Source organism: Coturnix japonica, chromosome 1 (genome assembly GCF_001577835.2).
Source record: "Coturnix japonica isolate 7356 chromosome 1, Coturnix japonica 2.1, whole genome shotgun sequence".
In the NCBI taxonomy this organism is placed as follows: domain Eukaryota; kingdom Metazoa; phylum Chordata; class Aves; order Galliformes; family Phasianidae; genus Coturnix; species Coturnix japonica.
In genome coordinates, this window is record NC_029516.1 from 166,660,257 (window position 1) to 166,687,910 (window position 27,654).

General features: G+C 40.6%; 1 protein-coding gene across 13 annotated transcripts in view; it reads right to left on the reverse strand.

Annotated features, from left to right (window-relative positions):
- FAT3 (FAT atypical cadherin 3) overlaps window positions 1-27,654 on the reverse strand; it is a 383,565-nt gene that overhangs the window by 13,162 nt on the left and 342,749 nt on the right. For all 13 annotated transcript variants that reach the window (XM_032442223.1, XM_032442226.1, XM_032442225.1 and 10 more), the window contains 5 exons: window positions 20,734-20,868; window positions 19,564-19,721; window positions 10,339-10,807; window positions 1,549-1,702; window positions 182-837 (listed from right to left, as the gene is read on the reverse strand). In XM_032442223.1, coding sequence (XP_032298114.1) covers window positions 182-837; window positions 1,549-1,702; window positions 10,339-10,807; window positions 19,564-19,721; window positions 20,734-20,868 — 1,572 coding nt within the window. The remainder of the gene's footprint in view (window positions 1-181; window positions 838-1,548; window positions 1,703-10,338; window positions 10,808-19,563; window positions 19,722-20,733; window positions 20,869-27,654) is intronic.

The following is a 27,654-nucleotide window of genomic DNA, read 5'->3' on the forward strand; positions in this document are numbered from 1 at the left end:
GTGCATGGAAAGTGATGCTTTGTGTCCCTTGTGGTAATGATACTAATTCAAAGCTAAACCAAAACAAAATGTTAAATGCATTAGCACTGAAGTTAGAGCATTAAGTACAGATGTGCCTGCAGCAGCCTGTGAGGAACCTATGTCTATGATAAGAAGAGAGGCAGCAGCATGCAGCACTTACTTTCTGTTCCAGCATCCCACGTGCTCTTCCTGATGGAGTCACAGTCGGAGCGGCAGGGAGACACCGCAGGCAAGTTGGGAGCCACGCTGCACACCACCACACCCCGCCTGGCTGTCAGGATCCGAGGGGACTCAGGATGAAATGTTGTCATCTCCTGGTGCTCCACGCCAAGCCCATCCACTATCTTGTCCAGGTTATTCCGCGAGTCACTCTGGAAGCATGGGGTGTAGGCCATCGGCCTTACAGGGACCTGTGGAGGCCCAACCTCCTGGTAGATGTTCCTGCTGTCTCCACTGTTCCTGATGTTCTTGAACTGGATGCCATTACTCTTGTTCAGCAGAGCGGCAGTGGCTGGATCCTGTACAAGCGTGATATTATTGCGGGAATAGTTCTTCCGGAATACTTTCTTGCGAAAAATTATAAAAAGGACGATCAGCACAAATATGACAAACAGAACCACGGCTATTCCTATCAGCTCCTCCTTGCCCACATACGAATGCCCCGCTTGTATATTGGGAACCACCACGGGGCGAAGGCCGCAGTATTGCCCCACGTAGCCAGGCGTGCAGTTGCAGAGAAATGAACCAAATACGTTGACACAGGAACCACCATTTTCACATTCTTCTCTTTCACACTCATTGATATCTTCTTCACACCTTAAAAGAAGAAAAGGAGAACATGGAGTTTGGAGAATGCCAAGCAAACAGCCCAGCTTCCAAGTGATGACTTTTCAAAGTTGGACAACTAGTGAGCACCTTGCTGGTGCTTGGCCAATTATTATATTATTATCATATTAATTAATGGCATTTAATTTTTTTTTCTGCAGGTATTCCATGGATTTTTAAAATAATAAAATGAAAATGTCACAAAGGAAATAAAAGTTTAAGGCCTCTCATAAGTAAAGGCTCCTTGATCCTAAGGTGGCTCACAGAACATAACTGAAGATCTAATCACTTGTATATCATTTCTGGACAAACACATGGGATTCAATGCAATTATCAAGGGGATGCATGGAAAAAACAGAGATCATATCTTAGTGAGATCTGTATTTCATTTGGAAGTCACATCTGAAACAATAACTTAAGAGCTGGATTCAGCAAGCTTTATGGATTTCTCATCTTTCATTAGCTTGGACTTGATTCAAGCACTACGTGTTGGGTTGTTTGTTTTTTTTTTTTGCAAGGAAATCATAGAATCATCTACATTGGATAAGACCTTCAAGACCAAAATGCCCAGCTGCCAACCTGACCTACGGGGTCCATCACTGTATCATGTCCCTTAGTTGGATACAAAACACCCAGTCAAAAAAATAAACTCTGTCACTGAATTAAAATGCTTTGATTGCCCACGTAGAAAAGTTTACTTACGTTACTCCAGTCAGGCCATTTTTGCAGTTGCAGATGAAAGCATTGCCAATGGGATCGCATGAGCCTCCATTCCGGCACGGATTTGGGAAGCAGGCTGTGATCTCTGATTCACAATTTCTTCCAGTAAACTGAGAGAGACAATTGCACTGGTAGCCTGGGAAGTGAAGGACACAAAGAAATACGTCAGAAGCCACCCTCTGTTATCTAGAAGTAGGGGCATCTACTTGGGTAATTTACTACAAAAAATTTACTATCCTGTAGGGGAAAAGGGATGCTTATATTCATTCTTATAAATCTGTGTGGTCTACACTAACTCCATTGAAGCATTTGCTTATCTGGAACATTTGGGTGACTGGACCTCATGTAATACAACCAGGGATCAGTGGAATCTCTGCAGCTCCAACTATTCCAGTCACTGTGATTCAGATAAGAAAAAATGTCCTCTGTGAACAACCTTGGCTACCGTAAATATTCCAAATCAGGGATGCATCTCCCTCTTCTTTTGAAAAGACCGTATCTTGCAATAGTGTCAGCCCACACCTCATCTGGGTCTTCATCAAAGACCAAAAATATCAGCTGAGATCTTAATAATAAAACACCTGACAATTTTATTTAACTCTTTCATAAGGCACATCATCCAAGTATGAACCATGGGCTTTATAACGCCAGCTGAATGAGAGACTGCCACCCCTAATCAGAGCTCATTAGATGCAGTTTCTGCTATTAGGAGATTGATTAATTACTAGCTGCAGTAAATCAGGCATCACACTGCTTAAGTACCTCTACTGTAGGGGACCAAAGTCCTTCCATGCTCCTTGCCAGCAAAGGAACAATGTGAGTCAGAAACATTTCCTGAATCCATCAGTTCACTTCCCCAAGTAGCAAATGACAATCTGTTTCATTCTCCTCTCCTTGTGATTTGCCATTAATAAATCCTTTATTTAAGGTCATAAAGAAATCCAGTGAGACAGTGCATGTCTTCAAATTGTGTTAGAAATAAGTGCTGAAATCTGAGTCATTTTTCACTTGAAAACAACAAGGAACAACCACTTACAAAATTAAAATGTCCCAATAGATGTGTAGGCAAGATTCAAGTTCCACTTATGGGGCTCACATATCAATGTACTAAATATGGCATCTAAATCAACTGGAACAAGGAATCTTCCTGCCATTAATACAGTAGAAATACTTATATCTAGACTTATATATGTATATATACATATATATGCATTTTAAAAGACACTGTTCTACTAATTGAGGCAGGAAGTTTCGAGCACAGTTATGAGAATTTCACAAAAACAATACAGTGGTGGCATGAGGCAAAAGTGATGCTGTATTAGGACTGCCATGTCTTTTATGTTCCATCTGGTTCAACTGGCCTTACCCTAATTGAATTTCCTTCATGAGGACTGGCTCTAGCAAAGAAACTTGGAAACAGACTTACTGGCTCATTCAGTCAAGATTCCAAAGCCATCTAACTGAAGATAAATACAACAGATAATCAAATACTATGCTGTTTTGTTGTCCTAGTACAAAAAGGGGAATAAAAGCATTGCTATTTTAAGCTTAAAGAATTAAGAAAAGGAATGATTGCACTGCAAGAGTTCCTAGAAAGCTTACTTGTTCAGCACCAGCAAGGCAGGATTATTTTTGCTGTCTTACACATTCTCACTCAGACAATATGAATGGCTTTTTAGACCCATAGAGAGCTGGGACTGAAAACAGCGACTGCACCAGGCATCACATTTTGATGCCATTCCTACAAAAGATTTATTGTTACTTGGTAAAACACCTGATCTAGGAATCCTTGAGGTAGAAATCACTGCATGAATAAGTGAGGCTGTTTCATTGCTCCATTTTATGACTGAACAGTGACATCTATGGTTGAAAAATTTACAGTAATGTTTTTGTATACTTTTATGTTCTCATTCAGTTTAAGTGAAATGAAATTTTTCAAATATAAAACCTTTTATTCGCAAACTTATTTGTTGCTTTATATAATAGCAGAATAGATCTGTTTTTCTAACAATTTGATAACTGGCATTTGAAAGCTATATAGCTTTAAAATGATTTTAAAAACAAGCTTTCTGCACCTATGTTACTAATTGGAATCACTGGAACACCAAAGTCTTCAAATAATTTTCACCTCTTCCATTTGTTTCAGCTACACTGAGTTAAGCTCTGGATCCTTGTTGTGTAACACCTTCTGTTACACTTATTCACTATAGACAGCCTGAGAAATACTGATTTGGCTGGAAAAAAAATCCTTTTTCTACTAAATATAAAAGGAGGATGGGTTTAAATGTCATTGACAAGTATTTATAATCAAGATGCACAATATTCAATTAGCATCTTATATCAAGAGGAGCTATAAGTTAATACTTTAAATGGGTCCAAGGTCTGCTGCGTGATGGGTGAACAAAACAAAAATGAGAAGTTACTTAAGAAAGCCAACATTTTTGAATGAATTTGACTTAATGATGGTGATGGAGTCACTGACCCTGCTTGAGTTTAAGGATCATTTATACAATGCGTTGAGGGACCTGATTTAGAGGGAACTATTGGTGATGGGTGGACGGTTGGACTGGATGATCTTGTAGGTCTTTGCCAACTTTGGTGATTCTGTAATTATAGAACACAGATATTGGGCAGCTAAAATATTCAGTATAGGTTCTAAGTCTGGGGATCAAAGTTAATAATAAAAACAGCAACAAAGTTACGAATAACAAAAGGCAATAAAACAAGTCAGTGTTAAATCACAGCAGTGTTAAATCACACCCCTGACTTCTCTTCCCATTAGAAGCACTGCCATACACCTTCTTATTCTAAGCCAGTGGCAAAAGACATGGAACATTCCTGTGACACACAATAAGAGCTGCAAAACATTCATCTGGGAGAACTCCAGCACAGCAAAGCATATGTCAGAATTCATAGAGCAGAGCCGACACGATGGCTCAGCTCACAGCATCTATCGAGTAGGCCAGCAGACTTGCCAGACCTTTCCTTCCTTTCCAAACCCCTCAGCAGAGGCTCTAATGTCACCTGGTGCTGCACATTGTGGCCACATGGCTGTAGACAGAGAGCATTCCTAAAGAAAACCTTTTTGTTGGGGATGCATCGTAGGTCTAACAGAGAATTTTTAATACATGTTTAATTTAATACCCATCTAACGTATCATGCATTTCTTCCCATCTGTTTAATGCAAGAGTAATATGCAAAATCCCCATGCCCAAGGACAGTACATCTGAAGTACAGGGGGCCAAGTTCCCCTGCCCTTTAAGTAGGAAAATTCCTCAGGCTTTTAGGATCAGATTATCTGCACTCCTGATGTGTGCCTTCCAGCTCAACACAACCCAGAACCTGGTTCTCTAAGGCCTCACCACTCACACAGACGAAGCCCTTTAATGCCTGTACACAATCTTGTGTAATCTGACTGTTGTATTAGATTTCTCTCATGCTCCTTCACTCACTTCTCCTATGCAGCTGTGCCATATTCTCTGACTCCAGAGAGTGTCCTCATGTTTTTTTGGACTTGATTTGACTTGACTTTGGCTTGTCCTTTTGACTTCTTGGTTTGTTTCTGCTCAGTCATATAAAGTGACAAGAAGAAAAGGGCTTTTTCAGCCCATACCTTACCAAAGAGCAACATGCTGAAACTAAGGACACTGCACAGGCCTCCTGTCTATACCTATGTTTGCTTGGCACTTAATAGCAGTGGCAGTGGCAAAAGACAGGCACTGTGCCATCAGCAGATGGGATGCTGTTATGCAGCAAACATCCCTGTTGGTAGAATTCCCAGCCTGAGCATCTGAATGCCTGTCTATCCTCAGGTTTACTTGGTTTTATTGAAGAGGATCCTCCTAACTGCTGCCAATTCTTTTTTTGAACATGTGTATGCTCCTGTTTCTATCCATCACATGCAAGAGGAGCTGGCTTTTATTTGCTATGTGCTAGGCTTTTGCATTTGATCTCCCCATGTAGTTTCTTTACCTGCTGTGCCACTAGCCCTGACAAACTTGATGTCAAGGAACAGGCCTGCCCTTGGCCCTGCTCACACATCACCTCATGTTGAGTTAAGTGATGAGAACGGTGCAGGTGGAAACCATCTATCACAGCACTTCTGTTTTGGCGTGTTTAGAGACATACCTGGCCAGCTTTAAGAGCTGTGTGTTCTTCAGCCATATGTATTCCTGCCACTTCAGATTTAACATATCTGTCTTCAAAGGGATGATCACTGCCTTATGCTGTAAGTTGGTAGGAAACTGGTGCTTTCTATAACAGGGTTGGTGTGTATTTGCTGTGAAACTGTGAATCCTAATCCAAATCTCTAAAAAGCATAGTGATAAGTAAGATTAAAAAACAAAAACAAAAAATCCTAAAAAGCCTTTAAATATGAACTGATGCACATTTGGCTTGCTTGCATGCTGGTTTGTGTGTGTTTGTTTGAAAAACAATGACATTGAGAGTACACTTTAAGACCTGGTCAGTTCACAGCTACAGCAGTAATACACCCATTTTTTACCTGTCACTCTTGCAAACTACCCAGACCTCAGAAACACCTATGTGGTAATGTAGCCAACATGCTTTAAAGCGTGTATTAAAATCGCCTTCTAATTGCCACTCTGCTTTTCTTTCCTCTCTCAATGGATTTTAACTTATAAAAAAATAGAAGAAAAATGAGAGGGGAAAGCAGTGACTCTCTGTTCTTACTCCCTGCCCTCAGTCCTTGACATGCTAGATACTTATGCTGAAATGCTTCATATCCAAAGAAAACTACCCACCTATATAATCCATTTACTTCAATCAAAGCCAGATGTATACAGGACTGATCACATTAAAAGGAAGTAACTACACTTCTAATTGCAGGATTTACAAGCATGAGGGTTCTCTCCATGGCTGAAAAAGCTGGCAAAAGACGCAGATTTGATTACAGTAAAGCCTTCTATTGCTGTGATTGCTCATGTTGTTATTCGAGCAGATAAACATACACTTACTATTGGCAGAACTGGTAACATCACTCTGTTATTAAGGTCGTGTGACATTTCCCATTTTAAGAACTCACATTCAGCTGCTTATAGCTTACCCACACTTTAAACACTCGGTTGAGTTTTCTTCGGAAATGTTAGCCCAGAGAGACAAGTCATTAAAGAACATGAGGTTGTTTGTCAGGCTTCAAAATACTAACAGCTTTCTTTAAAAATAACTTTATTGACCCACACTTGAGGATAAGGACTGAAAATCTGGAAGAATGTGGTCTGTATTTCAGGACTGTGGTTTCCAATGTCTCCAAGAAAATTATCCTTAAGTTGAAGTCTCCTCCTGCTCACAGTCTCCTGAGCTGTCAGGAGCAATCCTGGTGAGCGCTCTTCCCCCTTTCCCAGGCTCTTTCAATCATGCATGAGATGTCACCATAGGGTCCCTGGGCACACTGTGCCCTGCCTCAGCTTTACAACCACTGACAGCACCGGACATCTACTGCTGACATGGGATTTGATTCGGACCTGTGGAAACGCATGAGTGCAGCTCATGTCATGGTCACTCTCTGCTGATCCAGGAACCAAATTATGGAAGTAGAGAAACTCTTACATGCTCTCACTGCCTGGCTGTTGTTGGCAGGGCCCTGTGGGTCCATCTGCTCCAACCCCCAACTCCAACAGGGACACCCACAGCACGGTGCTCAGGGCCACGCTCATCTGACTTCTGAATAACTCCAATAAGGAGATTCTGCAGCCTCTCAGTGATGTTTCAGAACATCTGAACTATCTGTGCATTCTCCTGCAGGCTGAGATTGCAGTTTCGCCCTCCTGTTACAATACGCTCACGCTCCTAGTGCATACAAAGCACCACTTTAACAATTCCCCGTACAGGGCCATAATGTTACCCTATTTCCATAGCTGCACAGTAAAAAGCACTCAGAGGCAGCTTTTTATTAATGGTGAACAGTAGGCATTTCCACTGAAAGGAAGATCTCACAACAGGAATGCTATTACCGAGATTGTATTTTAGATGATCAATTCATGTAAATTGTGTGTAAATTAGAAACTGGCCCTTTGATTTCTGGCATGCAGCCGGCAACTTTAATGCTATAATGTCGGGTAACCTTTGTTTGACTGTTTTCTTTTAAAGTTAGCTACAAATCTGAGCTCTCTTTTTCTCTCTCTTAATTTCCTTGTAAAGCACAGTAGGGTTTTTTTAAGAGAAAGGATGTTAACCATATATGAAATCTGCTCTGTAAAATTCAAATTAAAGGGCTGAATTATTAAAAGAAATCCTGCTATAATTCCAAACACTCGCTGTTTAGGAAAAGAACCATCATTCTCCAGAAACTTTAACAGGAGGAAAATATCACATCAGAGGAAGGAATCGTAGGAAGAGGGGAAATTATTTCAAACTAAAAGAGGAGAGATTTAAATTGGAGATAATAAAAGGTTTTTTTTACTATAAGGGTGTTGAGGCATTGGCACAGGTTGCCCAGAGAGTTGGTGGATGCCTCATCCCTGAAGACACTCAAGGTCAGGCTAGATGGGCTCTGAGCACCTGATGGAGCTGTAGGTGGCCTTGCTTATTGCAGGGGGGTTGGACCAGATGATCCTTAAGGATCCCTTCAAACTCAAACTGTTCTATGTCCCATGTTTCTGTGAAACTATAAGTAAAGAGATCTTGATCAAATGCCTGGGTACGGGGGATGAGATCTCTGCTGGCCATTTAAAATTCCTATTTCCCCCCAAAAGCCTGGTATTTCCTTTCTTAAGATAAATAAAATACATCTTCTAACATATATGCCATCAAACACATCTGGCGATTCTTAAATGCACCCTGCAATTTGTGGCTCCACAACCAGCATTTGCAGTGCTGTTGGGCTCTATGGAATTTAATTACAGGATCTTTTTGTGCATGTAGGACACCATCAACAGAATTGTTTTGCTTGGTGGAAACAAAGCCGCCCACGACTTCTCCTGAGGGGCTGGGCTACAGAATTGCCAGCATACAGACAGGGCCCATTGCGCTAGAATTATGGCTTTATAACAACCTTGTATTTACATACACTGCTGAGGCAGTAAAAACAGCAAACAGATTTTGGAGCGGCAGGCAGCTGAAACATCCCTGCAGGGCACATGCCCCTCACCGAGGCAGGAAGGCAAGGCAAGTTAAATCAGCTCCACGACTGCGATCCAGCAGCAAATTATGTTGACATGATAACCGTGCCTGCCCATTCCAGTAATAAAATGGGTCCATTTTCAAGAGTCCAGCCAATGTTCAGGTGGTTTCCCCATCCTACTGCTCTCCCCAGTATGAACTAGTATGCAGAGGGTGCTGGGAAAAATTCAGTTGCTGTGAAACTGTGAACCAGTTCCTTAGAAAGGTTTTAATTTATTCATCATGAGATGGTTGAGCAATATTGTAAAGAGGATCAAACAAATTCAACACAAGGAGCTGTTCTCATGCTTCCTAGGATGATGGCTTGAGGAATGGTTATCCTCATTTATTAAGCATGGAATCAGTCAAGGCCACGCTACGTCCATATACATGGAACAGATGTATTTCCTAGCAATTTACGTAATCTTTTACATAACACTGCCACTGGAGAAGAGGTAGCTGAATCAAAGCCAAGCATCCAGAAGAGAACCAAGCCGAGATCTCAGCATCTGAAAATTCATACTGCTGGGCCGTACTCTATAAAGACAAAAAATGCCTCACGGTTGGTTTTGCTCAGATCTCACAAGATTTTGGCTCTGAAAACTAAATTAAATTGTTCTGAAACTTAAGAATTTACTAAAGTGTAAGAAAATAAACACAGTTCTCTGAAGTGTACCTTCATAAAAATAAATATCCCAGTTAAAAGCACTGTGCAGGTTAGGCACCTAAAATCTCAGTTTAGGTGAAGGGTTGGAAGGATCTCCAAAGACCCTGGTGCCAGCATGTGGCAGCATGGGGAGGACTGGGAATACATCCTGAAACTTCCTCCAGAACCACTGGATTCAAAGACATCACAAGTAACAGCCAAACCCTCAACTAAGAGGTAGAGAGAGTGTAGAAAACCCACTAAGATGTTCTTATGGTTGGGGTATGTTGTGCACTAGATTAGTTTACTACTAGTTCTACTACATTAGATTAGTTTACTAGTTTACTGCATTAGATTACTCGGCAGTAAGTCACTAAAATCAGATTACACATGCCACCATATAACCACTGGATAAGAAACTCTAGCACTGCATAAATCAATGCCCTATAAACTTTGGTATTAGACCTTGAAGCACCCAGGCTCCCAAGGAAGCTGTAAGTACACTTTGAGGGAGTTTATAACGGTTCAGATTCACTCTTGTACATGCAGAAGTGAAATCAAATTACTCACTCACAAAAGAACTGAGGTGTTTGTAAACAGTAATTATTCGTGACAGCTTCAGAAACAGATGAGGGCAACAGTACCATCGCATCAGTGATGGACGTTCAAAATCACCATCTCTGTGTATAACCTTTGCCGCTGCAAATGGGTCCCGTAAAACCCAGCTAAGAATTACAGTAATTGTAATTCTATTGGTTTCTACAGAAATAGGATTATCCTAACAGTCAATAAATCAATTTCCTTTTGGAACATTAATGCAATGAGAGGAGGCATGGTTTCACCATTATTTATAGAGCAAACAGCTTTTACACAATTTGCAATACCTATCTGAGCTTTATAGAGTTCATGAGATTTTTTCAAGCAGGCTGCTGGATAAAACCATCTCCAGCAATAAATTGCAGAGGAAAACGAGGGGGAAAACCCATAAAGCAATGCAAAACATTTACCACCAGATGGCACGCTGATACAGGTGCCGCCGTTCTGGCAGGGATGCCGTTCACACGCGTCGGGGTAGAGAACACAGCCGAGTTTCAGCTCTGTCAAGCCAACCACTTCTGCAAAGCTGCTGCGCTTGTTCTGCAGGGGCAGCTCGTTGTTGTTTAGGATGACTGAATCCAGGCAGCCCTGGAAGCCGCTCAAGACCTGTGTGGTTCTCTTGTCGGTCATGCCGCGGACGTTGTCCACTTGGACCTGCGCTCCAAAATAGACGGAGCTGTCCGTGCTGAGGGTCTGGAAATAGAGGGGGGCTTTGCGGCGCTCCACGTAGCTGTCGTCCAGGGACAAGCTCGTGAAGTTGCGATTCAGCTCCAGGAAAACTGAGTGCCAGCTGCCATCATTCACAGCCCTGCCAGAAATTCCCAGGATCCCCGGGCCAGTCCCGCAGTCCAACTGGAACCACAGTTTGCCATCGACAATCTGTGGGAGGAAAACAGAAATCAAAGTGCTTCAGATTTCTCATAATAAGCTCTCACATAGAATGAAAACACAGGGGACTTCCAGACTATACAGCGCTAAAGATGGTCTTCTACATGGTGCAGAAACAACAAAATGCTGCGCTTTTATCACATAAAATAAACACAAGGTAGTGTCATTACTTATAATGTACCCAAAGACAGTTACTGTAGGCAAACTAAACCTATGGAGAAAAATAAATATGGATGTGTAACACACATCTCAGCATGGTGTGCACTTGGCCCTAACTTCAGTTCCTGTAAGGGTAACAACAGAATCACAGAATCACAGAATTATCAAGGTTGGAAAAGACCTAGAAGATCATCCAGTCCAACCATCACCAATACTTCCCAGTTAAATCATATCCCCCAAAACAGGATACATACAGAGGAAGGGAAAACCAGGAGGAACACTGAGGTTAAGCCAAGGGATGGTACAGCACCATTTAGGTGTGGCAAGGCTAATGAAAGCATCTGCATTACTCCAAGGAGCAGTAAGGGTTAAGCACATCTGAAATGCTTGTTTACTAGCATGCAAAGTGTGAGGAACAAATGTGAAGAACTGGAAGCTTTGCTCCTCTCCCTGAGTTATATCGTAGATATTAACGATGTTGAATGCGATGAGTCCCACGACTAGAGTGCTGGGATAGATGAGTTATTCTAAAGGTAATGAAGGGCAATCTCTGGTTCAGCTGCCCTCATTGCTACTGGGAGACTTCAAGTTCACAGATATAAACTGGGAATATTATGTTGCTGTGAAAAGCAAGTCTAAAGAATGTTGAAAATCACAGAATGGCTTGGGTTGAAAGGAACCTTAAAGACCATCAAACTCCAAGCCTTCTGCTGTAGGTCGGATGCCACCCACCAGATCACAATGCCCAGTGCCCCATCCAACCCTGCCTTGAGCACCTCCAGGGATGGGGAATCCATAACTTCTCTGGGCAGCCTGTGCCAGTGTCTCACCACCCTTTGAGCAAAGAATTTCTTCCTAACTTCTTAAGTACTGAGTGTGTTAATGAGCAGAAGTGCCCTCCTAGATCTGTTGTTTGAGAAAAGAGAAGGCTTGTAGATGCCCCATTCCTGCAAGCATTCAAGATGCATTTGGATAACAGCCTCAATAACATGCTTAAACTTTTTGTTTGCCCTGAAGTGTCAGGCAGTTTAGACTTCATGGTCTTTGTAGGTCTTTTCTAACTAAACTATTCTATTTCTAGTTATAATTCCAAGATTCTGGTTGGCTAGGAGTCATGTATTTTCCACAGAGACAATAATGTCTGAACTGCATATACTTCACACAAGATGACTTTATTTATTTATTTATTTATTTATTTTCTTCTCCTCATATTTATGCTGAGTTTGTGGCTTTAGAGTGATTGCTACGATTTGTTCTGATTGAGATACCGGAACAGGTTGCCCAAAGAAGCTGTAGGTGATCATCACTGGAAGCATTCCAGGTCATGTTGGGCAGGGCTTTGAGCAATCTCTTTTAGTGAAAGATGTTCCTGCCCATGGCAAGAGAGAGAGAACTAGATGGGCTTTAAGATCCCTTCCAATGCAACTATTCTATGGTATTATGGTTATATGTTTCCATGGCTCCATGATTTCTCACGAACAATACAGCCCCTCTTTTCCTGATAGGGAAGGTCTAAAAGTAAAACCTGTCAAGAACTGTAATGGGGATATAGTGACGAGAGCTGATGCAAATACTTACAGACAGTGTTATGAAATTCAGACTTACATTCCCTTTAATCTGAGGTCTGTATCTAGGGAAAATCTGACCTAGCATGCTGGGGCAGGCCAAATACAGAGAGAGGGAAGAGGTATGAAGTGCTGCTTTCTTGATTAGCAGTTTATCCAAAGATTTTTAGGTTCCTTTAATAGATGGCAGATAAGTTTAAAATGGCTGTCAGGGTTAGGAGATAATTTCTTATGACAGGGTTAGGAGATAATTTCTTATGACATGTTAATTGAATTCAGCATCTCTGAAAGCTCTTGCAATTATTTTACCTTTATGTCATGCTCTAGGAAGTATTTATTCCTGCATATCCCATCTCAAGACAGTTCTATCCCATTATTTATCCCCCTGAAAAGCTCAGACACTGTGTCCTTTAGCAGCCTTCCTTGCAGCACACACTGCACTCTGCACCAATTCACTCATAGCACAATCCTCTCCACTGGCAAAGCACAAGTGACAAAGATGCCAATGGATCAATTGGCCAAAAACACAAGAACGCACCACAGCTTTGGTGGCCCACTAAGCCCATGGTTAGCCCATGGCTAACACAGATGTGGGAATGCTGCATTCTGCCCATGTGTTTGGACATTTTGAATGGTTTTTGTCATGGTTGACTCCATAGGCATTTAACAATGGGACAGCTGGTGACATCCTTCAGCATGTGCCTGAACTGGAGCTCTTTTCTTGCAGGCACTCTAACATGGCTTGATGGCAAATGACATACCAGTAATCTGTAGGAGTAGAGGGCATGGTTTCCAGAAAGTAAAGTTTGAAATTATACCTTTTACATTAGGAAAACAAATACTCCTTGAAATGCAGTGTGAGTGCCATTTGTCATTTCCCAGTGCTCCAGCCTGCTGTCTCCACTGAGACTGAGTCTACACCATACATCAAAGCAAAAGCTCCTTCCTGACAGTCATATTGTCAGCCCTTGGAGGTTCACAAAACTACCTGGAGAAATAATATGGGCACAGTCTTGAGCTCTGATGTTCCCTGGACTTTGTGTCTCTCTCTATCTCAGTCTCATGGCCAGCTGAATTTGAACTGGACTGTAACCTCAAGCCAAGTGACATAGGCCAGATGGGGCACTCCCAGAGTGCTCAGCTGCTCCACAAATGCAAGGTAGAAATTGAGATGCTAAGCACACAACAAGCTTCCTGCAAACGTCCACAGCCTAAAATATCCTGCATAGCACCAGAGGTGAATAGAATGTAGAAAGAGCTAGAAGAACAAAAATTAGGTCCTCCTATGGGTAGCAGGTTATTTTAAAGTCTATGACCAGTAAGATGTAATGAAATTGAGAAGAAATGAGATCTATGATTGTAATACAACGCGTTTGAGGGATGGATATTGCTTGGTACTCCCTCAGCTCAATCAAAAAAGGCTAATGGACATGTAGAAAAATGTCTGGAACATTTTTCATCTAAAACCTTTTCTTACAGGATTCAAATCTCATCTGTCAACTATTTCCGAAGATTTAAACTGGCCCTATTAAAGTGTCTGCTCAGGAGGAATCTTAGTAAACAAGATGCCTTGATAAACTGAGATGGTATTCTCGAGGGATGGAGCAATATTCTTTTCACCCGGTGCAGAAAAACAGTCCACAAACCTTGAAGATGCTGCTCAGAAAGTACGGTCTGTCTCAACAGTCATAAAAATTATGCAGAAAAATACATGCCAAGATCCTACACTTTGAAAAATGGTCATCATTGGTAAGCAGTTAACTTTCTTCTTATTCTAAAGGCTTTTTCCTATGGAAACCATACTACTGCTTGTGTATAGTATACATATACCTCCCCTAAGACTACTTATACCCTGAAGGGCCTACTGCCTGCATGTCTATTACCCTTATTCACAGAACATGCTTTTCCAATTATCTTTATAAATACAACACCACATATGAACACCTGGGATAAATATTACAGCATTTATATACGGGAAATGATGATCTAAAATATCTGTAGTGCAAATACGTTTTGTACATCTTTCTCATTCATTTCTCTTTCTTTTTACCAGCAGATGATCTGACACACATCTGAAATGCTGTGCTTCCTTCTTTTTATTAAAAAAGCACTAGTAACCCCAACCTTAGGCTAGAGTGAAAGATGGGAAGGATGGTCCAGCATTTGTAGTGCTAACTTAAGACATGATAGATACGCGTGGGAATCTAGACTCTGCAGTGCTCTTCCTCTGGGAGCTCAAGCAAGTCAATAGCTTTAGGTCTCCAACAGTACAACAAGGATAACGTCATTTCCCTACCTCACACCAGTGCTTTATGGATAAGTGCATTAAAGGCTCTGACATGCGCAGAGGCCCCTAGCACTGGGACCATAAAAATACTCTCATTAAATGGATGGTCATGGACCTTGCTATAGCAGGGTAGGGAGGAAAAGTTTGTTCTCTGCTGGCTGTCTGCCTCTAGCAGGAGTGAGGAACCCTAAAAACTCCTGTCCTGCCGTCTTAGTGGCATGGCTGGCCAGGAAAGAGTAAGGCTCCCCACTCAAAAGGGCAAAACAATGTCGCCTCTCCTAAGCATGCAGAAGTCAACCACAGACCTTTAATTCAGCAGTTAATCGCTGATGTTCTCATGATTCTGCATAACCACTGTGATGTTGTGGCACTACTTCATCCTCAGAGGGGAATCTTAGCTTAATAGTCTGTACCTTGGAACCAAGAAAAGCTGAACTTTAAGTTAACTTCTGATCAAATGAGGTACGTGTAAAACAATTTGTATGAAAATCCCACAAGAGACTCACCAAGCTTCCAACTGCCCATCAATTTCTGGGCTTAGTTACACTATCTCTCATTACACACATTAGGAAACTGAGGTTAATACCCACTTAAACATGTATGCTATCATAGACACAGAGCTCCTCACCTACACAAAATGAGTGGAGAAGTACAAAGAACACAGAAGGCTCCAAAAGGTGATGCAATCTGTTACATTTCAACAGTTTCATTCAATGGGCAAAATGGAGCCAAACACATATTGTAAATTATATTAGAATATTAGCCTGGCTAAGATGTTTGGCTAACGTCCATGTTTGTGTATCAACATAGGTAATAAAATGATCAAATGGTTCTTCTGAGACCACGTTAGGCTCTCACAGTCCAACTGCAGTCATACACCACGGATACACTGCACTGCCTACTAATCTATCTGGGGAAATATTTCGTTAGCTGAATTACATTTTGGGTTTGTTTGTGTAAAACGGTATATTTAATTAAAATGTTACTTGTTTCAACTCCAGCCATAGCTGGGATCATATCCAAGCTTCAGCCTTACCCAGCACAAGCCACGCAGCAGTAATGCATTAAAATGTATAATACACACTTAACTAAACCATGCAGAGTTTCCTATTAACTGTCTGGATGGGAGAACATATGCTTGCCTTTTACTATTAAACAGCTACGTTTCTGGCATGAAGACAAACTTTTCCTTTAGCTATTTCTAATCCTTTAAATTCTAGAAATCAAATTGAATCTCACTGATACTCCTTAAAAAATAAAAACAAAAATATTTAATTGTGTAATTTTTCTCCTGGAATGGCTTCACTGTGCTTTAAATTGTTAACTCTTTCCCAGATAGAAGCTCTGTCTGGAGCATCAGATATGGACTTTGGAAATGGTGACACTGTTTTACGCACATGAAATCCTTCCAGAGAAAAAGAAAAAGCCATCTACCTACAATTCATTTTGCTCCAGTTGTCTCAGAAGCAAGAGTGAACAATGAAAAAAATGGCCAGTCTCTCAAAATCGATGGATGAGTTGCTTTATTTGAAACAGCTGAATAAATAACAGCCTTATTATATTGCACCAACACAGTGTAACTGGTAGGTTTTCAGCAAGCAGTTTGCTCTACAGAATTGATAATTTGTCCAAGGACACTGTGTTATGATTATGAAATATTTCCATCCCTAGAGTTATCACAAATGTATGAGATCCCCAAATTAAGCTGGTCATTTAAACAGTGAAAACCATATTGCAGCATTAAATTTTAAATAGACTGGAATGGAGGAGACTTGCTTGAAAAAATCAATGCCACTACATTCCCCAGCAGTGCTGTTGTTTTTTGCCTCTTCTCCCATGGGTTCATACTACACGATGTGTCTAAACTTCTTCCAGCTCTACCTTTGTTTGGGCTCAGTGTTGGTGCTAGGCCCTCTGGTGCTAAACCATCAAGACACTTAAGTACATGCTTAAAATTAAGTTATGTGAGTCGTTCCAATTGCCTTCAAATACAGGAAGTTAAGCAAGTGATTAAGTGCTTTGCTGGAGTGGTGCCAGGGTGCTCAAAAGAGTGCAAGATCCCATTTTTTATCCTCTATTTGGAAAGCTTCTCCTCATGTTTAATTTAATTGAAAGCAATGCTCAAATGATAACAACTTCACATTTATAGACCTCTAATTAATCTACTTAATGGTCTCATTTCTGAGTGCCTCCCTATCTCACAACATACGTATCTGTTTAAAAGAAAAGTAAAATAAAATAAAATAAAATAAAATAAAATAAAATAAAATAAAATAAAATAATAAAATCTCAACATCTGGGTTAAAAATGAAAATATATGCTTGGAAAGTTTAAGGCTAACTTACTTGGATACACCAAAAGCAAAGTGCTAGGCATTAAGTAGGGATTATCCTGTGTCATTCCCTGCCTGATGAATTGGAGACAGTGGCACTCTTGCATCTATAGCACTGCATACATAACCCTGGACCTTTCCTGTTGAATGTGTGAGGGGTTCAGAGATCTTTGTTAAGTGTCATGAGATCTGGAAATCCTTCCTTATCAACTAGGAAGCAAAAAGAGGTTAACCTGTGAGACAGAAGCAGAACATCAGCTGCTCTTGTCACTGCCCCTTCTATTATTGCTCTTTCTTCCCACTATCTTACAAAGCAAAATGATTGACTGATTGTGGGAACTATGACCAAGCCCACAAAGTTTCTAACCTATAACTATCAACCCAACCCAGACAAATGAAATGACTGGCTCTCATTTATTGTTATGCAATAATACCACAGGTTTATCAGTTCAGAGGCAAAATTCCCAACTTCAAATGGAAATTTCCATTTGGTTGTCTACAATCCAAACATTAGGGAACTTCTCCAGGAGCTGAACAGCCTGAGCTCAATCCATTAACATCAACATATCTCCCATTTTTAGCCTGAAGCACTATCCAGGCCATATGGGAATACAGGTGGTAGGAGAGGGAAGGAGCAATGCCAATGCTGAAGCCCAGCAACTAGGTCTCTTTTCAGCATACTGTCAAATGAGCTTCATGTAATTCCTGGTTTCCAAGCAGACTTAGGTGGCTGGCTTAAATGAAGCTACTATGATTCTCAGCATGCTTTCTCTGAATTATCTGGGGGCTTCAGGCTGCTTCCCTAAATAAAGCCCTGATAAACTGCATATAGGATTTTGCTGTGGAAATCCATTTACTTTTCACCACTGCAGAGATTAATGTTCTCATATGCATCCACACTTCCCATAAAATTAGGTATAATACCAATGGTAAAAAATTTGTAATAATTTAATCACTTGAAATAAACTATATGGAAAAGTAGATGGTATGCTTGCACTCTTTTATAATGTTTGAAATAAAATGTTATCTAGAACAGGCACATTTTTTACAACATCACTGTCCTGACCTTCTTGACTCCCTAATTATGACAGCTTTATACATTAAACTCTAACAAAATAAACTCTCCTATGTTCACTCTAACACCATTTCAGTCTGCCTATGTATAATCTCCTACTGTTTTCAAGTGGTACCTTTCAGCAGGGCCATTTTTTATTTATTTATTTTTTTTTCCTCAAGTATTTTTCAAAACTAATCTGCAGTGTGCTTTACTGATACACATCAAGAGCAAACACAATGAAGGCTCCATAAAAGATCTTCAGTCTTTGCCCAGAATGGTCGTGGATGCCCCATCCCTGGAGGCATTCAAGGCCAGGCTGGATGTGACTCTGGGTAGCCTAGTCTGGTGGTTGGTGACCCTGCACATAGCGGGGGGCTTGGAACTGGATGATCATTGTGGTCCTTTTCAACCCAGGCCATTTTATGATTCTGTGATAAGCTTTGTCTTGTACAAATCTCAGCACTACTGAGAATTCTCAGAGAATGAAAGACAGCATTCCAGCACATGAAATATTTCAGTCCAACAGCTATAAAATCATTTGTTGCCGATTAATAACACATCTAGCAATTTTAACATTATTTAAGCATTTAGCCAAAAGAAGTCTAAGATTACAAATGCAGATACAAAAGGCACTGTGCCATTTCTTCTACTGTTGAATTTCAGGACATGGCTGAATTGTGAAAGTCAGCATCTTTGTTTTGTACCTTAGAGACTCCAGCAGTAATACTATACACAAGCTCTTGGATGAGCCCAGCACTCCCTTTCTATCTAGAAGATATTGTAATTCTACAAAAACCCAACAATGAATAGAAAGCTTATCAATTAAATAATGATTGGAAATCCATCTCGAGCTACTTCCTGACTCTCTAACTGATTTTAATTCCCAGAGCACAGAAAGTCCCTTATTCAGTAGGAGAGATTCTCTAAGCAGTTGGTTTCTGGAATTAACTTGACAGCAGCATGGGCATATTCTCTAACCACAGGCATGGGCACAGGGGAAGAGAAGCTATTTCAGCATGTGTCATTTAGACTATATGGTCATATAAACGGATAAATCTTAGATCATGTGCAGATCAGCTGCTGCATGCAGACACATATAATATTCTTAAAATGAACAGCACCCAATTGAGCAGTTTCCAAGTAAAGCACCGCTAACAAGCTGGGTTTTGCTTGCTGTTGTTGCAGCCACTTTTGAAATTGGTGTTTTTCTCTGTTAGTATGAAACAGATCAGACTTCATCTTCTCAATCTACAGCTGAAATGAGAACAACATTCCCCAAATCAAGAGCCAACAGAAAACATGTAATCAAGAAAAACGACTGCAGAAAAGATAAGTTATTTTAATTACCTTCAGAATTATACAGGGATTCGCTCTGGTGTACATTATAATCCCATTGCTTTGCAGGGTTCGCAGACGTAGAGCCAACTTGAATTCCTCTTTCTTGCTATTTTCAGAAACACGGTATTTAATGTAACTATTCCCAGCAAAGCTAAGGGAAGTGTGGCCTGAAATAACCATTTTGAAAAGACACGTTCTTTTAGTGACACACAAAATATTCCTCAGCTGTCAAGCTAATTAAAGAATTTCAAGAGCTAATGAGAATTTTTAGGAAGAAATTCGTAAATAACACCCAACTTCAGTGGGAAAAAAAGCTTGCGTCTATTACAAATATATATTGCATTTTTTCAGGAAATTATTTTTCATGGGAGAGGGATAGCTCCATTTCTCCAAACTTACAAAACAGCAAAAAAAAGTGATTTCTTCCAAGCATTCACCATTTTTAAGGCTATCTACCCCTGACCGTACCTATCTCCCCTCACTTGATAACAGAGGGAGTCCAAAATGGCCAAGCTTTTACATCAGGCAGTTGAGTTATGGGTAGAAAGCCAGGTCTGAGTAGATGCCAGTCAAAGCTGTACAGTCAGTTCCATGAAAGCACTGTCCAGAATCATGGTGAAACAACATATTATTTCCTGTGTTCTCTTGGAGAAAACACCGCCTTGTGCTGCAATACAGCCCTGGCAGCACTGATGTCAATGGACGGCCATGAGCTCTGCACCACACCCTTTGTATCCCAGGGAATAACACAGCTGCAGAGAACTAACAGATGTCCTGCAAGTTGGATTTTGGGACGATCTAGTGCTTTTATTAATAAAGAATGGAATTTTTGGTAATCAAAATTACAAGCAGAAGAGTTAACTGCAGAGCTCTGTCCATGGCAAGGCAATATCTGGCTTAACGGCCTTTAGGAACAGCCCTCTATTTTTCTCAGCAGCCTGTTTTACTGATCTAGGATTCAACCAAGTCAGTTTCAACAAGAAACTGCATTATGCATTAAACTTCATACAGCCTTATATGTAAAAAGCTGATTGCTATGAAGAGATACACTGAGTGCCAGTGGTGGGAAAGGTTTAACAGTACGTCTCCTGTTGACTTCAGTGGCACCTCTACCTAGAAAAGAAGAATGACACACTTTTTTTCTTCAAGTACAACCCCCTTTCCCACCATTATGCGCACCTGAGCATTCGCCAAGCTTTCCTGGTGGGCACTGGCAGATGAAAGGTCTCCGGTTAGCTTCGTACCCCACACACTGCATGTCCCCTGGGCATGGCTTCTCCAGACAGGGATCGTTAGACCCTGGGCACAGTCCTCCTGCAATAAGTTAAAATACTGTCAGGGACACTGTGTGAAACAGGATCTTTAGCAGCATAGAAATAGTAAAAGAAAGACAGTTATTGATCTTGAACTTCAGTACAAGACAAGCGTGGCTCAATAACACTAATAACAATTAAATAAAAGTAATTGGGGAAGAGATGCTATTCAGACAACTACTTAGCAAAACGTTGTTATGATTACTAAAAGGGTGCCCTGAAATCCATAGCAAAATATTATGAGAACCAGCCGTTTTGAGTGGTAACTGGTTATATATTGCTATTGTGATGCTCAGGTCAGTCATTAACTCACAAAGCCTCCCATACAGGGAACTTGAGGATACCAGGAAACAAATTACTCAGAGCTGTGCTCTCCTTTAGCCTCAGAACACTCACAGGAAGTAAATTTTAGGGAGTTAAAGTTCCACAGGAGACTAAATAAGAAAAAGTCACATTTCATAATATGGAATCAAACCTTGCTCAAGAGAGTGTCGATTCAGAACTACTCGTAACTTTAAAAAGGTATGAGGATGGAGGAACAGCTGTATGCAGTACTTTAAATTTGCTGAGAATACTATCATGTCACACAACTGCATTAAGGATTTTAACATGCAACAAGCTCAGCACACACCAAGGGTTTACCTGAATGTCCCTCAGTGTCAAACTTCTTGGATAAACTTTCTTTACAACTTTTCAGAGCACCTAATTGTTCCAACTGTCCTGATCTTGAGATTTTTGCAAACACTTCGTACTATGTTCCAATACACAATACAACTTCTGATGCACAATACAGGAATTCTCCTATGAATTTCTCAACAGTTAACCTTTTTGTCAATTGAAATAAAGAATTTAGTACATTTGGGGTCAGCTTCTACTTCTGGATGTCTGTATGTAACTGTTATGAAAGTACCCTCTTTCAACTGCAGGAGAAGGCATCCACACCATTGCTTCTATTGACTTGCAATCAGGGCTTGAACTGAGAGAGAGCCAGCTGCTGGAATCGAATATTTGCTTATCAAATTCATTTATTTAAAGTAACACACGCAGGTGGTGATTTTAATGATAGAATTTCAGCCCCTTCCTACCCATCACTTTCTGAATACTGGCCGTTCTTGTTTATTGCAGAACCTCAAATTGTATTCAAATACTGTTTTGTTTTTTGAGCATAGGTACTTTATTTACAATGTATACAGGGAAAAAAATCAACCTGTCATAAAGTACATCTCCCAGAGTAATGGAGGGAAGAACCTTATCGCTTTCACGCCATAGCACAAGCCAAGCAGGGCTCATTCAGAGCACAGGTGAAATTAGCTGGTACTATAAGTATTTTCTAGAAAAAGAAAAATTGCTGCAGCAGGCTCAGAATGGACATAGGCTGACTACACATAGGGGATGGACTGTAAATGCCTTGCTTCATGTACAGCACAGTTAATTTAATCCTTAACATCCTTCCCTCCTTCGACAAACATTTGTTTGAGCAGTCTGTGCAGTAAACCATTTACAGTACTGCCTGTAGTGCTGTCATGGCAATCTTTATTAATCAGTTTAGCAGGCAGCATTAGCAGGAATAACGGCTGCGATATACAGACACACCCTAAATCTTATCAAACCAAGAAAAAAAAAATCATTTAATAGGATTCAACACTGCAGAATTATATTCCATTCAAATATAAGGTCTACAGAAACTAAGAATACAATGTTTTCTATGGCTTATTTTTTTCACTGATTCTCTGGAATTTAATAGGAGGTAATTATCATTTCTGAAATTACACTGTACGGTTAAATATTCCATTGGCTTGCTTGTAAGCTTTGCTCGGTTCTGTAGAATCTTTAATACATCGTGTGACAAACACACCTCACTTTGCTGTGTGCATGGTAGCTCTCTCCTTTAAACAGGCTTACATCTTTTGTGAGGCTGCAATTTAGGCACACTTAGTGCAGCTGACAGACAAGTAATTGGAGGAAAGCTCTACAGCACGTCAGTGAGGAGCAGAAAGGGACACCGAGCTTCCTCAATGAAGCTCCACAAATTTTCATAACCCCTAACCTACGACTGCATCTTTGTCTGAAGCAATGAAGCAGTAGGTTACATCGCTATCCATCTCTGTCAGTTTTTTAGCTGATTCAAGCTCTGATTTGTACTCCGGAGTCATCCCCCCTCAGTCAAAAAACATATGGAAAGGATCTAACGTATTTAGGATATCTGGAAATACACTAAAGAACTGCTTATCCTGGCAGGCTGAGAGCAGTCCTGCTAAGCTACAAGCAAATCAACTTTTTATTCATCAGACTGCAGCAGGATTCCATAGCTGTCAACAAAGTTTTATACTATCTAGAGCTGGGAGAAGAAATGCTTTGTGTCTGTCTGTACGGTTATAAGTACAGAAGTTACAAATCTGCATTACTGTGTTGCTTGAGCTAACATGCATTTTCAGGCTGATTTCACAACTGCATGAAGCAAAACTGTGCAATTGTTCAAGGGTGCGTTGTCCACATCAAAGATTTAAAACCCGAATTTTAAAACCATTTTTTTTCCTAATGTTGCATTTCCACTCCGAAGAACAGCCTATTTACCATTCAATAGAGATTCAAGAAATATGGATTTGAATTGATCACTTTTTTTTTTTTTTTTTTTGCTCTAGGCAAGTTCAGAGTGTTCCCCTTAAACTCAAATTAGTATTAATAGAGTAGTTCTCGGCAAGGTATCCCAAAGATACATGGCATAGCATCACCCACAGCATGGCAGGGAAGGTAGAAGTGACCTATTTGATCTTGACAAATCATCTTCAGTTTTATCTCCCTGAGTGAAAGTACAAGTATAGAGCCATGCTGGAGCTTGAAGAGCTGCAGCCTATGAGAAGCCAAGGCAGGATCAGTTCAGGAAGGATGGAATCCTGCGGGATGGATGGCATCCTGTGGGACTGAGCCAGAGAAGAGGACCATGGAGCAGTGGCGAAGTATTATGGTCCAGTGAACACTCAAGTTGCACAGTGTGTCCTAATGAATCAGAGTTTCTCACAGTTTTAAAAGAATGGACAAGTTCAACCACTACTTGGTCACAACTTCCCTTAAGACCTAGGTGACAGACAGCAGTTTCCATTCTTGATTCTACAGTCATGGTGCCACTTCATGCTTTGGCCCCCATGAGTTTCATACAAGATGCTGCATTCCCAGAGCAGGTCTTAAAACGAGGAACACTGTCAGGGAAAAACATCTCCTCCTACACAAGTGCAGTGTTAGAAGGGCTGCAGTCAAACCAAACAAATGTATCAAATAAATCTATAGGTCTGTGCTCCCAATTTATTCTTTATTTTTCCTTGTTACCTTGCCAGGGGAGGTCAAGAGTGCTTGTGAGATTCCTAGAAACAGAGAACGCAGAGAAAAGCCTACAAGGACAGCCTGAGAGTGATGGGGCTGATCACTATGAAGAAGAGAAGGCTGCAAGGTGACCTGAGAATGGCCTTTCAGTATCTAAAGGGGAGCTACAGGAAAGAAGGGGACAGACTCTTTAGCAGGGTCTGCGGTGAAAGGACAAGGGGAAGGGTTTTCAAGATCAAAGAGGGTAGATTTAGGTTGGATAATGGAGAAAATCTTTCTCAGTGAGTATAATGAGGCACTGGAACAGGCTGCCAGAGACGTAGTTGATGCCGTATCCCTGGAGACTTTCAAGGCAAGGCCCCAGGGAACCTGATGTAGCTGTGGATGTCCCTGTTCACTGCAGGGGAGCTGGGCTACATGGCTTTCAGAGGTCCCTTCCAACTCTAAGGACTCTATGATTCTAAGTTCAGAATCCTGGTATTAGGATGGGGGTTGGATTTCTTGGTACTGCGAAATTCTCTGATCTTCATGAGGGAGTGTATGCTCTGAGGACGCAGACCACCTCTCAAGATTAGGCCCTATATTAATACCAGATCTTATAATGCATCATAGTTTATGATTTCTTCCTGTCAGAACATTCACAAAACGCTAGAAGTGTCTTCATAAAATCTGAATTGCCTGGTTTTAGGATAAAATGGTGCAAGGCTGCCATTCACTTGATTAAATAACATGAATGTCTGCACTTTCATTGAACACTTCTGGGTCTATTAGAAAAATTCTTTCAAACTATTAAGCCAGAACCATATTAAACACTTGAAATGGAATTCATCTCCTCTAACTTTAGGGCATGATTCATCTGACTGATTCTAGACATTCAGGGAGAGATTTATCACATCATTAAAAATACCTCATTCTTTCCACTGTCTGAAAACGGGGCCTGGAGTGACCAGCTCATGTGTGTATATATATATATATATACATACACCCACATTTGTCAAGATGATTTCAATCAAGTCTTCTCCCATAAACATATTAATGGAACCTCCATTTGTAAGACTGTAACATGGAATCGCACTATAGCAAAGCAGCCACAACAAAACCTCCTCATTTCCCACATCCTTGTCTTAACACAAAAAGAATTACCTTGCCACATGAAGAAATAAAGAACCGAAATAGATTTCTGCTTCTGAAAAATGAGAATGTCACGAGAACTATTTATTATATATATTTACTTCGGTCTCCCTGTCTTTGCTTCCCACAAACACTGACAGATGTTTCCATACCTTATGTTATGTGATGGGGGATTGGCAATTGCATAGCTCCTGCAGCTACACTGAAATCCCAGTTTGTTATAATATTTTTCATATAAACACAAGCAGAAGAGCCAGAAACCTAAGGAGACAGTCTGTTACTGGAAAAAAATTATTGTTCAATTTTATTGATTTTAAAGGCTTAGATTGATACACCTGAACTTTCGAACTTACCCTTCCAGAACGGAGCTGCTGATCCTCAGAAGTTCACACTGCCTGCTTTACATTCTCCCTGCATCTTTATGTTAGATAACTCTGTTTGCTCACAAAGGTAATCTAGGTAAGCTATGCACAGCTGGCACGCATAAATTGTGCATATCTATGACATCTGCCAGTGGGAAAATCTCTCCAAGTATGATACATATTTCAAGAATGACTGAATTAGCTAAAGCTCAAGCTTCTCTGGGTTATAATTGAATCAGACCACTGAAAACATATGGAATATTTTTAATGGGTTTGTCATATTTCAAGCTCTTAATATTTACTGGACTGGGTCACTAAACTGTCCTAGTAACAAAGAAAGTATAACGCTTTTATTTTATTGATAATATTTTGCTAATGCGTTCTTGTAAAAGGAAGCACAGTGGATGTATTCCACTTTGCTGTGCCCTTTTTCTTGCTTTGCCACATTTATGCTCATGTACAAAGGATCAAAAGAAGCATTTGGATTTTTCCGATCAAAGGAAGTATTTGGTTTTTCCTGACTCTTTCACTGGGTCTCCTCTTCACAAAAGTAGTGCCGTACCCAAGTTCTCTAATTAATATATCCTCAGAACTCTGTGTTAACCTCCTAAGTGACAAAACACAGTATGTGTCTGTATTTATCTGAAGAGCAAGGCACTTCTTGTGGCTTCTTTGATTAAAAAAAAATTAGAAGTGCATGAAGTATTAACTAATGTGGAAAGGGGCAAATCATGTTTGTTTTTTTCTTTCTTTCTTTTCTTTCTTTCTTTCTTTTTTTTTTTTTTTTTTTTTTTTTTTTTACTTCCTAACAAGGTCTCTTATCTCTACAAGCACCAAGGCTTTCATTTGCCCAGTAAGCTACATATTTAGATCAGCTGCTCCGGACATATTTTTGTTGGATGATAGACTCGAGGTATACAAGCCCACCCCAAGGCATCTTCATCACCCCTCTATGGCACCCCTCCAGCCTCCCAGCTGGATCAGGGAATGCTCACACCAATGGCTTCTGACTGCAGATTTCATGGCCAGGATAGATGGTCCCAAGGCTACAGACCACAGGCGGCAATTTTGGCAGCCTGAAATATTTTCTGAGGATTGATTGGTACATGACAGAAAAAAATGTGAAATCTCTGTCCCAGATGATTTTTTCTGCTCTCAGTGCAAGCGCGCTGAGCAGGGAGAAAGAAGAGAGCTGTTGGATCAGAACCATACTGCTTTGTAAAGCCATTTCTGGGAGCTAGGCTAACAGATTACGAGGCATGTCCACTCACTATTAGTTTCTGAAGGGAATATACATCATTATTGACTTTAATAAGTAGTGAAATGAAATTATACACAGTGCAAATCCTGGCTGCCAGAAAAACAATTTCTGACACAGCGAGGGCTACAGCAATCCCCTACGGAGATGAGGATTTGTGATTTCTGGGTACGTAAATGAGACAAAGCTGTGAGTTAGAGAATATATAAAGTGTTTTGCAGACAATGCTGTTGCAGTGGCTCCAGGACTCGACTCAGGGATATTACAGCATTGTCCCTTTCCAACCTGTGAAAATCCCTTTTTATTTCAGAGCCTTTCATGTGTAACAAAAAGACAAGTCTTATTATAATGGAAATATCTGTTCAGAACATAGAAAGCTATTACTTAAAAACTGACCAAACAGTCTGCTCTTGAATGTACATGAAAACAGCACAGACGGAGAATTCTGATCCTATGGCATTATTATTCATGTGCTGCAGGACACAATGATTTCTGGTTCAGCTTTATGCATTAAGGCCTCTTTTCATTCCCACTGAAGTTGATTGTATGACATGAAGTCCTGCTGACTGCTGCAGGGACAAAGGCTGGTCACTGAGACACGGCTACTGAATTCCTGTGCGGTTGTGTGTGCGTGTATGTCTGCATGTGTGCTTAAGATGAGGGAGACTTGGATGTATTGATTTTACAGCAGCTTTTTTCTCTGCTCTTAAATGAAGTG